Source organism: Armigeres subalbatus, chromosome 1 (assembly GCF_024139115.2).
Source record: "Armigeres subalbatus isolate Guangzhou_Male chromosome 1, GZ_Asu_2, whole genome shotgun sequence".
Lineage (NCBI taxonomy): Eukaryota > Metazoa > Arthropoda > Insecta > Diptera > Culicidae > Armigeres > Armigeres subalbatus.
Window position 1 is genome coordinate 160,385,984 of NC_085139.1, and position 17,205 is coordinate 160,403,188.

A 17,205-nucleotide genomic window follows, 5' to 3' on the forward strand; every position below is an offset into this window, starting at 1 on the left:
AAATTTTTAATACGACAGATGCGAATCAAGTTTCAAGACAAAATTTTCAAAACGACTTATCTGCTTTTCTAGACAAAGATTCAAACGTCGATTTGACGAAACTGATAGCACTCCCACGCAAACCAACACTATCAATAGGTAGGTGAAGGCTTCGGCTACCTGTTGATGGCGTTGGTTTGCTTCACAGTTCTATCAGATTCGTCAAATCGACGTTTGAATCTTTGTTTACGAAAGCAGATAAGTCGTTTTGAAAATTTTGTCTTGGTTTATCTATCTATCTAAGTGCATTTTACAACAAACAGACTCCTAGTTTAAGTGCAATCATCATTTTATTGAAGTAGTATCTTTTACTCAAATTTTGAGTTGTCCCGTTTTTAATGAAAATGAGTCGGATTCGACTCAATTTTGAGTAGTTCATTTTTAGCGTGTACAGAAATTATGACGAATTTCATTCGCATCCAGCAACTAACATACTGTTATCGGGTTGAAAAGAATAATTTGTGGAAATTAGGAGAAAACTAAACCAACAATCGAAAAGGGCGTAACAGCCAAACATTATTCCTTCTGATTCGTCGTTCTGATTATAACTATATATGTAGATGTAGACGAAGAATCAGAAGGAATAAATGTTGTCAAATGTTGGTCTAGATCTAGAAAATATGTATTCTGTATTTTTAGATTGTCAAATTTTTGCCATTTTCATTACAAACAAGCAAAGAGAGAAACTTTGCCACCACGGTCCACAACCTTGTGCCTTGTCCTTTCCGTGAAAGTTTTCCTTCAGTTCACTGAGATTTCGATCCATCTTGCTTGAATTCGAACTGATGATGTCATCACGAATAACTCCACCAACTTTAAGGTAGCCGGACAAGCAGTGGAAAAAGTCAGCAAGTTTCAATATCTTGGCAATCGGTTAAAGTCACGAAAACGTATCCATTGTGCGTAGCTTTTGCACCGCGGAACTAATATCGACATGAGATCAAGAAGACTACGACTGCTTTTGCAACTATACGAATTGTCTGGAAATCTAGGATCAGGATGGCTTAGAGGATGGAGATTTTTACGTAGGACCCATTAGAGTGTATTTCACTTCCAACTGGGGCCTGACCTGTATTTGTGGTACGTATAGTGCCATAAAATGCCTATGATCACATATCAGTCCCATATAAAAAAATCCAGATTAATCCACCTACAGTGAGATTTTGACCCTTCCTTAGTTATAAAGAAGTTTTTTTTAGACTCAAGTATTTAAAAGGAGCTAAAACTACTCAGCTTCCCACGGCGATTTACCGTGAAAGTGACAAAATAATTGTCTACCCAAAGGCGGATGTCATGGGTTGAGTGACAACTCAACGAATGATAACGTACTGTACTTCATGCTGCCTATCTATAAGGTGCTCGTCGGATTGAATAACAATTGTGACATGATTAGTAACTATCGTAACGCTGGTTGCATATATTGTACCCGTAATTTCCAGAGACCTCGATATTAATTAATCCAGAACTAACTAAATCAGTCATTGATCTTAGCGAAACTCAATAGCGTTCAATAATAACATATATTTCGCCTTATGGATGCATAATTTGGTAAAACTAAACTTGTTCAATACCTTAAAAATGAGCGAGATTTTTATGGTAGTAAATTTCAGAATTTGCACACCTACGCACACATACATGCATGCAAGTGATCTATTAGTGTCTCAAAACATGCTTACATTTGCTATCTAGCTTCCACTGAAGAAATTTTTGAAATCCCTTTCAATTTTTACGTTTTTGCTTTTCTGAGAAGATATTTTTGTACATGCTTCTATATGTTCCTCAATTAAAATCATTTGTTTCTGTGAAACAAATCAGAAAAATAGGCATAACTCCATATCATATCGTTTGTTATAATTATATTTTTAATGTCAAAGTTAATTTGTTTCAAATACCATACATTTTATGTAATAATTCACGAGATTTTTTGATAGATTAATACGTAACACACCTGCGTAACACATGCAAAGTGAAATTATAGACACTTCCGAAGGAAGGGTCAAAAAAAATAACGAATGGAGAAAATGAGGAACAAACATCAAGCCTACTTGTCCCATCTTGAAAATGTCCCATCAGTCATTGGAGGGAATCTAATCATAGAAGCACTATGTGACGGAACAGTCGCATGCTAGTAGCGAATACATTCTAAATAGGATTTGGGAGGGTACACCGAAGAGGAGTAGCTTTCAGAGTCTGAAGGAAAGTTTTCCGCAATGGATGCGCGGAAGATTTCCAGGATGTGGAAGGCACCGCCGGTCTTAATCAATTTGAATATCAAAATCAACACGATCAAATCACTGAACCGCAAAACTGCACATCCTTCTAGCACAAAGAAACAGATGTAACAAGATTCTTAAAAATTCAGCGACCAGTTACTTTGCCACCATCTCACGTGCACTTCGTAAAAAATAAAGTTTAGTACGACAATGTCACCAGAACGCGTCAGCATGAGATGTCAAATACGAAGGTATACGATGAGCACCAGGTGGGTGGCAAGACGCCATGTTTTTGCAGCCAACATCTCAGTGTAAAATTCATGATAGTATGTGTTTTGTTTACAAGCATCACATTTGATTCTCATTAGGATACAGAACTGTCAGTGGGATACGGTCGCATAATGTTGGCTGCAAAACAAACCTATTGTATGAGATAGGGATGCCACCGGGCTGATGAGCACGCCTTTGGATCTGAAACTCGTAGTCAATTGAATGTAAAACAACCGTTGAGTTCTTGGTCGATGGAAATTTCAAACATTTAGAACGTAGACATACGTATAATGCTCAGGTAAAATAACATTAGACTTGAAAACGAATTTGATATGAACCCATGTCAGGATGTTACCACAGTGAGTACATTCCAGTCAAACTTAAAATTACACGTTACGGTGCTGTGCTTCCATAAATAATGTTTGATTTATTGATCGCCCGGTGAGGGAAGCGAACTAGATGAATGCAGACATGCATGCAATTCAAGTGTGAGCAATGAGCAATCGTTTATACCGAGGGTTATAATTGATTTTTAACTACACCCAGCAGGTGATTATAAGCGCTAGTAAGTGTTCCATACAAATGCTTTTACCGCCGCGCCGTCTGGAAGTACTTTGTGCAATATACCTTTTTTCCAGAACAATGTCGTAAAGTGCACCTTCCAATGCGACCACCGCCGTAATTACCCGTTAGTTAGTTTTCGAGCAACCAACGACTACCATCGGCATCGAAAGGGGTGCAATTTTTATGATTCGTGCAAATTAACAATGCAATGGGGTGAGATCTTGTCGTCGTCGTCGTCATCATCAGTGTCGCGTCGCCTTGCATCGTTTGTAATTACCGATCGCATAAGGTACTCCAAGGAGCCAATGATGGTAGTTGGTTGATTGTTGGTTTAGATTGCATAAAACGAAAAAAATGTACGTGTTTGCATATGCGTGCCTGCTCGTTGCTGTCGAACTGCCACGCCACATCACTTTTGCAACGGAAGGGTAGTTAATTATTTTCGAACCCATTTTTATCGGGAGGCGTACCGGCGGTCGGTCGGAACCTGCCTTATCGTTATTTTTTGGTGCGCCGGGCTTTTACTGCGGCATAGTAAGAGCCGTGATTGCATGTATTAGAGGGTGGGTTACGACTAATGAGTTTGCATATTCCTTGCATGAGGCGCCGCAAATAATTTTTAAAAAAAGAATGGATGGTAGCACATATTTTATTTGAATCATATTCGAATCATGTTTATAAAGACCAATCATCAAAAAAAAAAATATGCAAAAAGGATTCATATAAATCAATCCCGTCTAGTTGATGCTAAGGGTTGAAATTGTTACTCCCTGAGCCAGAGAAATGGCTTGGACTAGTCTAAGGCCTTGCAGCGGTCAAATATTTAGCCGCTGTCTTCGACTTCGACGCGTGGTGTACACCGTCCAGATCTAAGAATGTAGGCATACTGCAAAGAGGTAGTGGTCGGGTTCATAATTCTCATTGCAGTAAGTGCGAATGTTTGTGATGTCGAGGAAGTATGTACCGTCATTTTTGGAACGTGGTTTTCCGTTTCTTGGTTAGGTGATCTCTATGTGGCTCTGTGGATATTTTTGCGGAGAAAAAAAGTGCTTTGGATTGCTATTCCGCGGGAGGCTGCAATATATACGCGTTGTTGGCCTTTGTTCGATACAATATCCAGTCCGCATCATTTTCTCCTTTAATAGCTAAGCGTTCATTCATCTCATTTATTTAGCTTACTTCTAAACAGATAACTGAATCAAACATTTAAAACCACAATACACGATTCGAATCCACTTCTCTCCGACAACGACTGCATCCCACAGCTAGGTACAGCTTCTCTTAAAGATGGCAGGAGAGATATTCGATCCGCCATTGGAAGCACCGAAACCGCTGCACTAGGCCTGCACAGCCCGATATGTGAAAGAACATAAACGGGAACCTCCTCACGAACGTGAGGTGATCCAAAAGTTGGCGGCAAAGGTGTGGTAATGAACATTGGAGCATGCGCGCATGACATACGGCACCGAATTGTTTAAACACGGTGGTGAGGCACTAACTAGAGCGCTACACTGTGCAAGGTTTGAGAGGATGAGGTCCTGCCGCAGGAGTGGATGGATGGCGTCGTGTGTCCCATATACGATAAGTGCGATAAGCTGGATTGTAGCAACTACCGCGCAATCATATTGCTGAACGCCGCCTATAAGGTACTTTCCCAAATTTTATGCCGCCGACTAACACCAAACGCAAGAGAGTTCGTGGGGCAGAACCAGGCGAGATTTATGGGTGAACGCTCTACCACAGACCAGTTGTTCGCCGTACGTCAGGTACTGCAGAAATGCCGTGAATACAACGTGCCCACACATAATCCATTTATCGACTTCAAAGCTGCATATAATAAAATCGATCGGAACCAGCTATGGCAGCTAATGCACGAAAACGGATTTCCGGATAAACTGATACGGTTGATCAAGGCGAAGATGGATCGGGTGATGTCCGTAGTTCGAGTTTCAGGGGCATTCTACTACTTTGGACTCCACACCAAACTGTCTGTCATTGTCATTAGACCGGTAGTTCTCTATACGGACACGAGACCTGGTAGATGCTCATGGAGGACCAACGCGCACTGGGAGTTTTCGAAAGGAAAATGCTGCGTACCATCTATGGTGGAGTGCAAATGGCGGACGGTACGTGGAGGAGGGCAGCAGGGACTATGTCCAAGGGCTTGACGATCCCTCCCCAGGCCATCTGCGAGTTGTGGGGCTTGCCTAGGATGTGGTGGGGTTTGACAGTGGGCCCTGTTAAACCTCTATAAAAAGCTGCATGTATCCGCAAGTAGGCCCCACCAAAGCGACCGTGTGCCGCTCAAAGCGCACAAGCCCAAGTCCTGGTGTTAGGTGGGACGCTAAACAGCCCTGACACGACGGCCCTCCGACGAGACAGGAGGTTTGCGCTGGCCCAATAAGCCGCCTAGAAAACCAATCATTACGAACAATATAAGAGATAATGCGACTCGATATAATCGGCAAAGACCTAGGCGACGAATACAGAATCACGATTGGAAGCTTGGAACATGGAATTGCAAGTCGCTAGGTTTCGCAGGTTGCGACAGGATGATCTACGATGAATTACATCCCCGCAACTTCGACGTCGTGGCGCTGCAGGAGATTTGCTGGACAGGACAGAAAGTGTGGAAAAGCGGGCATCGAGCGGCTACCTTCTACCAAAGCTGTGGCACCACCAACGAGCTGGGAACCGGCTTCATAGTGCTGGGTAAGATGCGCCAACGCGTGATTGGGTGGCAGCCAATCAACGCAAGGATGTGCAAGCTGAGGATTAAAGGCCGTTTCTTCAACTATAGCATCATCAACGTGCACTGCCCACACGAAGGGAGACCCGACGACGAGAAAGAAGCGTTCTACGCACAGCTGGAGCAGACATACGATGGATGCCCACTGCGGGACGTCAAAATCGTCATCGGTGACATGAACGCACAGGTAGGAAGGGAGGAAATGTATAGACCGGTCATCGGACCGGATAGTCTGCACACCGTATCGAATGACAACGGCCAACGATGCATAAACTTCGCAGCCTCCCGCGGAATGGTAGTCCGAAGCACCTTCTTTCCCCGCAAAAATATCCACAAGGCCACATGGAGATCACCTAACCAAGAAACGGAAAACCAAATCGACCACGTTCTAATCGACGGAAAATTCTTCTCCGACATCACGAACGTACGCACTTACCGCAGTGCGAATATTGAATCCGACCACTACCTCGTTGCAGTATGCCTGCGCTCAAAACTCTCGACGGTGTACAACACGCGTCGAAGTCGGACGCCGCGGCTTAACATTGGGCGGCTACAAGATGGTAGACTAGCCCAAGAATACGCGCAGCAGCTGGAAGTGGCACTTCCAACGGAAGAGCAGCTAGGCGCAGCGTCTCTTGAAGATGGCTGGAGAGATATTCGATCCGCCATTGGTAGCACCGCAACCGCTGCACTTGGCACGGTGCCCCGGATCAGAGAAACGACTGGTATGACGGCGAATGTGAGCAGTTAGTGGAAGAGAAGAATGCAGCATGGGCGAGATTGCTGCAACACCGCACGAGGGCGAACGAGGCACGATATAAACAGGCGCGGAACAGACAAAACTCGATTTTCCGGAGGAAAAAGCGCCAGCAGGAAGATCGAGACCGTGAAGAAACGGAGCAACTGTACCGCGCTAATAACACACGAAAGTTCTATGAGAAGTTAAACCGTTCACGTAAGGGCCACGTGCCACAGCCTGATATGGCAGGACAGAAAGTGTGGAAAAGCGGGCATCGAGCGGCTACCTTCTACCAAAGCTGTGGCACCACCAACGAGCTGGGAACCGGCTTCATAGTGCTGGGTAAGATGCGCCAACGCGTGATTGGGTGGCAGCCAATCAACGCAAGGATGTGCAAGCTGAGGATTAAAGGCCGTTTCTTCAACTATAGCATCATCAACGTGCACTGCCCACACGAAGGGAGACCCGACGACGAGAAAGAAGCGTTCTACGCACAGCTGGAGCAGACATACGATGGATGCCCACTGCGGGACGTCAAAATCGTCATCGGTGACATGAACGCACAGGTAGGAAGGGAGGAAATGTATAGACCGGTCATCGGACCGGATAGTCTGCACACCGTATCGAATGACAACGGCCAACGATGCATAAACTTCGCAGCCTCCCGCGGAATGGTAGTCCGAAGCACCTTCTTTCCCCGCAAAAATATCCACAAGGCCACATGGAGATCACCTAACCAAGAAACGGAAAACCAAATCGACCACGTTCTAATCGACGGAAAATTCTTCTCCGACATCACGAACGTACGCACTTACCGCAGTGCGAATATTGAATCCGACCACTACCTCGTTGCAGTATGCCTGCGCTCAAAACTCTCGACGGTGTACAACACGCGTCGAAGTCGGACGCCGCGGCTTAACATTGGGCGGCTAAACACGGTTTTCCGGATAAACTGACACGGTTGATCAAAGCGACGATGGATCGGGTGATGTGCGTAGTTCGAGTTTCAGGGGCATTCTCGAGTCCCTTCGAAACCCGCAGAGGGTTACGGCAAGGTGATGGTCTTTCGTGTTTGCTATTCAACATCGCTTTGGAAGGGGTAATACGAAGAGCAGGTATTAACACGAGTGGTACAATTTTCAATAAGTCCGTCCAGCTATTTGGTTTCGCCGACGACATAGATATTATGGCACGTAACTTTGAGAAGATGGAGGAAGCCTACATCAGACTGAAGAGGGAAGCTAAGCGGATCGGACTAGGCATCAACACGTCGAAGACGAAGTACATGATAGGAAGAGGTTCAAGAGAAGACAATGTGAGCCACCCACCGCGAGTTTGCATCGGTGGTGACAAAATCGAGGTGGTAGAAGAGTTTGTGTACTTGGGCTCACTGGTGACCGCCGAAAATGACACCAGCAGAGAAATTCGGAGACGCATAGTGGCTGGAAATCGTACGTACTTTGGACTCCGCAAGACGCTCCGATCGAATAGAGTTCGCCGCCGTACCAAACTGACAATCTACAAAACGCTCATTAGACCGGTAGTCCTCTACGGACACGAGACCTGGACGATGCTCGTGGAGGACCAACGCGCACTTGGAATTTTCGAAAGGAAAGTGCTGCGTACCATCTATGGTGGGGTGCAGATGGCGGACGGTACGTGAAGGAGGCGAATGAACCACGAATTGCATCAGCTGTTGGGAGAACCATCCATCGTTCACACCGCGAAAATCGGACGACTGCGATGGGCCGGGCACGTAGCCAGAATGTCGGACAGTAACCCGGTGAAAATGGTTCTCGACAACGATCCGACGGGCACAAGAAGGCGAGGTGCGCAGCGGGCAAGGTGGATCGATCAGGTGGAAGATGACTTGCGGACCCTCCGTAGACTGCGTGGTTGGCGAAGTGTAGCCATGGACCGAGCCGAATGGAGAAGACTTTTATATACCGCACAGGCCACTTCGGCCTTAGTCTGATTAAATAATAATAATAACGTGGAGGAGGCGAATGAACCACGAGTTGCATCAGCTGTTGGTAGAACCATCCATCTTTCACACCGCACAAATCGAAAGACTGCGGTGGGCCGGGCACCTAGCCAGAATCTCGGACAGAAATCCGGTTCAAATGATTCTCGACAACGATCCGACGGGAACAAGAAGGCGAGGTGCACATCGAGCAAGGTGGATCGATCAAGAGGAGGACGATTTGCGGACCCTCCGCAGACTTCGTGTTTGGCGACGTGCATCCATGGACCAGGCTGAATGGAGAAGATCTTTATGTACTGCACAGGCCACGCTGGCCTTAGGGCGATGACATACTGACTCGTCGAGCGATGCGGAACGCGTGCAAGCACTCGTAAAGCAGAATATCAGCAAGAGAAATTCTTTTGTCTTGGACGCGTTCGCGCACGAACACGCGTGAGTATGTCATCGGCCTTAGTCTGAGAAAATAAATAAAATAATAAAGCTAGTATTGTATAAAAAACTTTTTAAAATCTTTAAAATTATCAAAAATGTGTTGATTTTTCCTGTAATTTTTTTTGCCGTCGCATTTTAGCCTTCTACTGCAACTTTGTTGTACAATAAAACCTTAAATATAATGAAATTAAACAAAGTGTCTATAAATAATGAAGAAAAAATATCAACTACGTCGAAAACCTTAAAAGGAACAGCACATGTTTCGAAATGGACAAATTGATGTAAAATTTGCGAAAAGGAATCCACGTGTCTTGGAGGGACTCAACCTTTTAATAGGTTGTAGGATGTTGAGGGTTCGAGTCCCTCCAAGATTGGATTCTTTTTCGCATTTTGAAACATGTGCTGTGATATGCGCAGTCAAGATATTTTACAAAACAAAATTATATTCGTATTATCAAGTCGCCGAATAATATGCAATCAATTCCGAAAGGAATGCAATACATAGTATACTCCAGAGCAGGCTCGATATGTTGATCCAATGCCCAATCCTGCGCATAATAATCAATCACATTATGAATTCAAAACCGATTAATGTCTCCACAATAATTACGCCGTATTAAGTCAACAATTAGGAATCCCTTATACGTGCGTGTAGCAATCACCAGCGATTAATCACCTACCTGAGAATCAAACTCGAAGAATGCTTCGGGACGAAAGGGACAAGGAAGACCGCATTTGCATGTGCCGCCGCTCAGCAGATACTCCTTGACTTGATTGAAATTCCGAAGCGGCGCACCGGAGGGACTGCAAAGACAAAACAGAGAAACATAGTTGTTAAACCATTATTGTGGTGCTGTTGACTGAGTCGACACCTTTGGAACGGATATTCCAAAGGATGGCAATTTATTTTTTACAAAATAAGAGAGTAACAAAAAGAGTTCAGCGTTGAGTAAGTCTTTGCTAAAACTAGTTTATCTACATCATCATTACTGTTTCAAATAATATTATCTGTGGGGCATTGAGAAATATTTCCTTCGGGTAAATAAATGTTAATTATATAAACTTTATCGCTTCAAACCATGAGATATCTAAAAAATGTCAACTAAGCAATTTTTGAGCCGCCTTACTAAACCAACCAATATCACACATACATGCTTGTCACATGAAGAACCCAATTAATTACTATGCGATGTTCGACAACCACATATTTCTAAAGTTGCTACGGTAAGCAAACGACAGAACTGCTTTGCCACTAGTTGAACCGGGCAACGATTCACTTATAGTAGGCAATAAACAGCAGCCGTGCACAGCACAATTACAGCACTCTGTTGAGAACCAGACGATGGCGTGGCGGATCCCCGAGCGAAGTTCAGATCAACATCAAATTATGATAATGGAATTCGACTCAATAACAGAATACGCGTCCTTGAATCATTAAGCCAAAGCAACGAACCAGAAACAAGAAAAAACGTCAACTTGTTTGCATTTGCGGATTTGTATTGTGATAATAATAAACTCTGCTGTGCTGTATCAAGGAAGTCGGTAAGCAATGCTGCTTATTAGAAGATTAACAACTTTGGCAAACAAACTCACTGCCCTTAATTAGAATAGTTACTTACTTTGGTTGTAACGGATAAATATCCAAAGCGTGAGGTGTCTGAACTCACAATAAATTTTGATTCACTCAACAGATTCATTGCACTACGCACTTTCTATATTTAGCGATAGGAATATGAATTCAGCTACCTTCACCATCGAGTGCTACTGAACGAATGAAACTTTTTCAGCGAATACTAATGGAGGCGCACACGAAGTCCAACTGCATTATCAGCGTTTTTAAACTTCATATGTTTACCATTTGACATTCGTTGAAAATGATTCTTTTGCTACTCAAGCACAAATAAATCAATACGGTCGTCACACAATGGCAAAGTTCCATAATAAGAAAAGACCAAAATACTTTTTCATAATGCCACTATTGCAATTAATAAATTAACATATATGTATCTCGACGTATTCTGAAAACTTTAAGTAAGTCTCATAATAGAAGATGAAATATATATTTATTGCAACCATAACTGGAAAAGGTCGTGATCGTCATAAGGCATAGCGCCTTTTTTCTATTTCAGGCGACCAAATGAAAGATTCGTGGGTTCTTTGATCAATTTCGCATGAAAGGCAGCCCATGAATGGATGCTGCGCTATTTTAAAATTTAAATTTATAAGTTATTTTAATAGATGTATACGAAGAATACTGGCTAGTCGATAAATTAATCATATTTTTTAAATTCATCGAATTTTTTTTTTTAAACTATCATTTATTTGGAAGAATTCATCGAATTGAAAGTAGTAATAAACACAAAAATAAAGCAGATATTGCACGCTTTCATGCCTTGTACGGAACAAATATTTTTTGAGATTTTTGTAGCAAATACCTATTTTTGGCAGTCTAAGACATTCGCCATTCGAAGATCAAATTAATGAATAATTACACTAAAACATAGGTACAGCCCAACTGGTATACATTTGTATGCTTTGATGATTGATGTTCATTAAATATAACAGCTTTTACCACAAACCACAAACTAAATTGAATATTAAAGTAACAGGTCAACGTTTCTTCTTTCGGCATAGCAGTTACTACATCAGCAATTTGTTAGCTCAATTCAGCAACTAGACATGGAGGTAGAAAACTGGTGCCAAATACTGGTTGTTTATATCATCCAGTAAAAAAAAATCATTCATAATAATCCGCCGCACGCTCATCTCGCTTCACTCAAATTTGGAACAAATTTGATTAATTATCAAAACTGGGTTAAAACAAAAAATGAATTTTTAGCCTTGACATCAATTTTATGATATGGTTTACAGCTTTTGTCTACGGTTATTCAAGAAATCCTTGAAGTATGTAAGTAATGCCTTAGAGTCTACACGGGTAACCAAAAGTCTATCAACCAGTTTCAAATATACAACATGCTCTTTGCGGTTCTTCGAATTTGTGGTCTTTGATATGTTCGGGGCATCAAAAAAAATCCCTGGAGTGGGGCTTTAATCATCCAAGAAATTCTTTAAGTAAAGTCCTAAGGTCTTCCCCAGGGATTAAATCCTAAAGAGAATGAACAAGTCTCTCACTTATCATCTCTGTATGTATACATATACGATATGTAGCATACCGCGAGAGACTTTTTTTTCGCAAGCTGTCATGATAGAGAACTGATTCGAGAGGCCATACCCCATGATAAATTTCTTTTAGAAAGCTCCAAATGCGGGGAGCACTGGCTCTGATGATGCATTTCAACTTGCTCTACACAGCTGTGCAATAACCAACACGAAATGAGCGAAAACAAAGCCAGAATCATCATTTTTCTGTGGAGGTTGCCTATCCGTTTCTGTTTTTTCGGACGTGTATACAAGTTTGATAAATTTGTTATCATGGCTTGTTATGATTCGGAACAGTTTTTGCCTCTCTTTTATCGTTGTTCGTTATCTATTGAGAGCGATTTCTGCAAACCCTGGTCTTTCCACGTATCGGTCTATCGTCCAAATTTAAATACGGTGCATGCTCTTTGTGGTACTTAGCATAGAATGCATGCACAGTATATGTTTTGGGTAATCCAAGAAATATTTGGAGTAAGGCCTTAAGATCAACACCCGTAACCAACGGTCCATCGACTAGTTTCAAAAGTGGTACGTGCTCTTTGCGATCCTTAGAATAGAATGTGATCCTAAAACATTACCCAAGAAATCTCTGAAGGAAGGCATCATCAATAATACAAGAAAACCCTGGAGTAAGGTCTTAACGTCTACAAGCGTAACCAAATATGCAACGACTAATTTCAAAAGTGTATCACTCTCTTTGTAGTTTTTTTTTCTTCCTAAACAATGGAGGGGGAATCTGCTCAACAGACATCCTGGGTTGGCCAGGAAGTGCGAATTAGGGATCACCGAGGGAGGCAGGACTACATCCCCGACCCGCTAAACCGTTTCCATTGCCGCCAAGCCCATAGTCCCTTCGGTACAACCAGAAAGTAATGCTTCAATGGGGGGCCAGTGCACAACGCACCCTCGAGGTTAGCTGCGTGTCCTTGCGGCACCGAACATCGTAACTCGCTTTTTTAGAAGAACACCATGGTATCGTGCCAGCGCGTTGCTGGCTTTCCAGGTGGCCTTACCACGCCCTATGTCCTCCGAAGGTGGGAAGGGTCGACTTCCCGCCTGCTTCCCTCTGCACGACTGGTATCAAGAATGATGATGCCGCGTGTACCCCAAATTGACCTTTCTGCGATAGGGCCTATTCGCCAGCACACAGAGGGACTTGCCTACGCGAGGCCTACGCCTGCCCCAGCCTTGACGAGGATCCCTTTCCGTCCTTTCCCCGCGAAAGCGACAATACCATGTTGTTCTTCGCGCGGCCACTTGTTCGATAAAAGGATCGAGTTCGACTACAGAGCGTGACCACCGGTATGACCCATGAAGCCGACTAGCCATCCTTGAGTCCACGCGCCACCTTCTGTGTAGCTCCGAGACGATTTGGGCGATAGCCGATAAAACGGCGTTCCAGCCAACTTCATCTTTACACATCCTCCGAACTAGGTTGTCCGGGGTAGTGTCCAGACCACATGTGGCAAGCATGTGGTCACGCATTGCGCGAAAACGTGAGCACACGAACAACACGTGTTCCGCCGTTTCCTCTACACCTGCGCACACCAAACACTCGGGCGAGGCCGAGCAAGCCAGCTGCGTTACCTGCACTTTGATTTTGCAGCACGCTTAAACGCCGGGCACATCGAACCCCCCATGGGGTGCTTGCTGTTCACAGCTTTGCTGGAACAAATCAAACAATTGGGAGGGTTCGTGCAGCATTGTGCCTTATGTCCCTTCAAGCGTCGGCAGAGATTGCTTCTGTCAGGGCCTTTGCAGTCCCATTGCTTGTGCCCCGGTTCCAGGCACTTGAAGCAAACTTCGGGTTGCTCGTATATGCGCACAGGGCATACCGACCATCCCACCTTGACGCTCCCTAACTTGACTACCTTGGAGGCGTCCGCTGCAGATAGCCGAACCAATGCTACCTGCGTCCCTGCCGGACCTTTCCGTAGCCGAACGGCTGCGGTGGGCGTCTCCACCTCACACTGTCGCCGCAGTGCCGTGACGAGCTCTCCGACTTCAGTGATCTCGTCCAGGTCTTTTACCCTTAGATTCACCTCCGTCGTGAGTGCCCTCACCTTGGCCGTCTCGCCTAGGACCTCCTCCGCCAACTTCTTGTAGGCGGCGCCCTTTTGCGAGACGCCCCGCTTCAGCTCGAGTATCATCTCGCCCATCCGGGTACGTCTTATTCGACGTACGTCGGCGCCGAGTTCACCGAGCTTGACGTCACTCCTCATCGCCTTCAAAACATCCGAATACTTAGCCTCGTCCGCCGTGATGACTAGGGCATCGCCCCTGGAGCGATTGGCGCCTACCCTAGACTTCTTGCTACCCTCATTCGCCTGGGCCTTCTTTTCGGCCCTTGACGTCTTCGGTTTCCTCTTGTTCTTGACCAGGGTCCAGGAGGCGTCATCCCCCTCTATTTCCCTGGACTTTCAGCCTGCCGTAACCCCTTACCACCGTCTTTCCTGAGTGGACGGACCTTTCCAGGTCCTTCCTCCCCCGGTTTTGGAGGTACCTGACCGGGGTTCAGCTTCCCAGCCCCACTACCCTTGTTCGGGGTAGTACTCTCTTTGTAGTACTTAGTATAGAATGTAATCACAACATATGTTCAGCGTTATCTAACAAATCGCTGAAGTAAGGCCTTAGGATTTACATGCATAACCAACGGTCTATCGACTAATTTTACAAATGGTACATGATCTGGACATCCTTAGGATAGAATGCAATCACAACATATGTTTTGCGCTATTAAAGAAATCTATAAATTAAGGCCTCAATCAAACAAGAAAACAATGGAGTAAGGTTTCAGGATCTACACGCATAGCCAAAAGTGTATCAGCTATTTTTAAAAGTAGTACTTGCTATTGAATTTCAATGTTTTAAACTTGAACTAAACTCAACCTAATTTATACTAGGTATACAATCTTATATACAAGTATAAGTATACAGCTTATCGTTGCAATAGAAGATTGCAACGATTTTTGTCTAAAATTGGAAATTATTTTATTGGACATTTGTTGCAATGTCTCAAAATTAGAAATTCTATTAAGTTCATTTACACTATACCACGGATGCAACTTCAGAATCATTTTCAAAATTGTATTTCGAATCCTCTGAAGTACCTCCTTTCTGATATTGCAACAACTAGTCCATATTGGCACAGCATACAACATGGCTGGTCTAAAAATTTGTTTGTAAATCAAAAATTTGTTCTAAAGACAAAGTCCTGATTTTCAGTTTATAAATGTCTAGACACTTAATATATTTGTTTCATTTGGCTTGAACTAGACCTGTGCGCCGCCGCGCCACGCCGCCGCCGCCGACACTTATTAACGTACGCCGACGCCGGTCAAGGTGTCGGCGGCGCGCCATACGCCGGTTGGCTCCACGCCGCCGAATTTCATATTTCACGCCGATGTTTGGCCAACACAAAAATCACATTATGCAGTGCGTTCGCATCTGCCAAACCAAGGCAAACTATCAAGCATTAATTAAATAGGTAGCTATTTTACCTTTAGCAGATTTGTTTACTTTTATCCCTGTCACTTTTACCCGCTTTGGCGTGTTAAATGTTAGGTCATCCAAAAACTTCTTGGCTACAGATCTATGAATCAATGAGCGTGGCGATGAACTTCTAATCTCATATGTAACTTCATGTGGAATAACCTCCTTCTGGTCGCATTGGGTGGTTCATCATCTTATTAAATGTTTGAATGTTACATATTCTAAGAGGAGGTCATATGCAAAGGGGTGTAAGAGAGAAAAACTTAGTTTTAAGAAAGATGGGTGCGAAGATTTTCAATATTTTTTCGTTTTATACTAATTGTATGGACGTGCAAAAAATTACAAATTTTCTGTGAATTTTCACATTTATTACGAACATCGTACAAACTATATCAGTATATTTCCGCAAAGCTCTAGAACCAAGAAATTTTTTGCTATAGTCAGCTCAATTTTGACAAAAATGTCACTTCACCCCTCTGCTTCTAACCCCCTCAATTGGTCCACTGCTTACAAACGCGGCTACAAATCAACACCATAATGAATGTTGGATTTAGATTCCCAGTCTCGTAGGATTTTTTTAGCTTCCCTGGGCATGGAGTATCATCGTGCTAGCCTCATGATATGTGAATGCAAAACTGATCTTTTGGCTTCTGGAGCTGGAGCACGATGGGGCACGTGACGCACCAAATTGAACATTTCCTTCACTCTTCCTTGTAATTGCTAGAATATGTTTCGATTTATTTCGATAAACAATTTTCAAAGAAATTTCTTGGTTTTCTAGAAATAATTTCCAGGAAGTCCTGGAGGAAGTTCTGAAGGAATATCTGAAGAAAATTCTTAGAGCCTTGAGGAATTTCTGGATTTATCTTCGTAGTAATTTCTGGAGGATTTTCTGAAGGAATCTCTGGAGAAAATTCTGAAGGAATTCTTGAAGGAATGTCCACAGAAATTCTTTAAGAAATTTCAGAATGTCGGAGTTGTCCAATGTTGCTCTACGGAGATATCTGAAAATTCGTCCTAGAGTTTTGGGAGAAAATGGCGTTGGAAATTCCGAAGGAATTACTAGATTCATTTCCGAGGAAATGGAATGTCTTATGGAATACCTGGAAACATTCCAGTGGAATTGTTAAAAAAAAATCCAAAGGAATTTTGTAGAATTTTTTAAAAGTGTGTATGTTGTTATCCATCACCCTGGCTTGAGTATTGCTCTGCATGCGGCTCCACCCAATAGTTCAAACGAATTTAATTACCATTCTGCTTTCAATGCACTTCTATGTGAAGGGCAAAAAATGGAGGTGGCGGACCCGTAAGCAGAGACACTTAGGCCGATGACATACTCACGCGTGTGCGTGCGCGAACGCGTCCAAGACAAAAGAATTTCTCTTGCTGATATTCTGTTTTACGAGTGCTTGGACGCGTTCCGCATCGCTCGACGCGTCAGTATGTCATCGGCCTTACGCGAAGCCCACGGGATAGAAAGAATATCCTTTTAGCAATGTAATCAAACAGACTAATAAATAGATTCGCAATCTTTTTTTAGCTTTCCGAAGGATGGCTTCTTTGA

The 17,205-nt window shown here is 43.6% G+C and overlaps 1 protein-coding gene across 4 annotated transcripts in view; it reads right to left on the bottom strand.

The window, feature by feature from the left end:
- LOC134205423 (methyl-CpG-binding domain protein 5) overlaps positions 1–17,205 on the bottom strand; it is a 158,613-nt gene that overhangs the window by 77,129 nt on the left and 64,279 nt on the right. For all 4 annotated transcript variants that reach the window (XM_062680652.1, XM_062680655.1, XM_062680653.1 and 1 more), the window contains one exon: positions 9,671–9,794. In XM_062680652.1, coding sequence (XP_062536636.1) covers positions 9,671–9,794 — 124 coding nt within the window. The remainder of the gene's footprint in view (positions 1–9,670; positions 9,795–17,205) is intronic.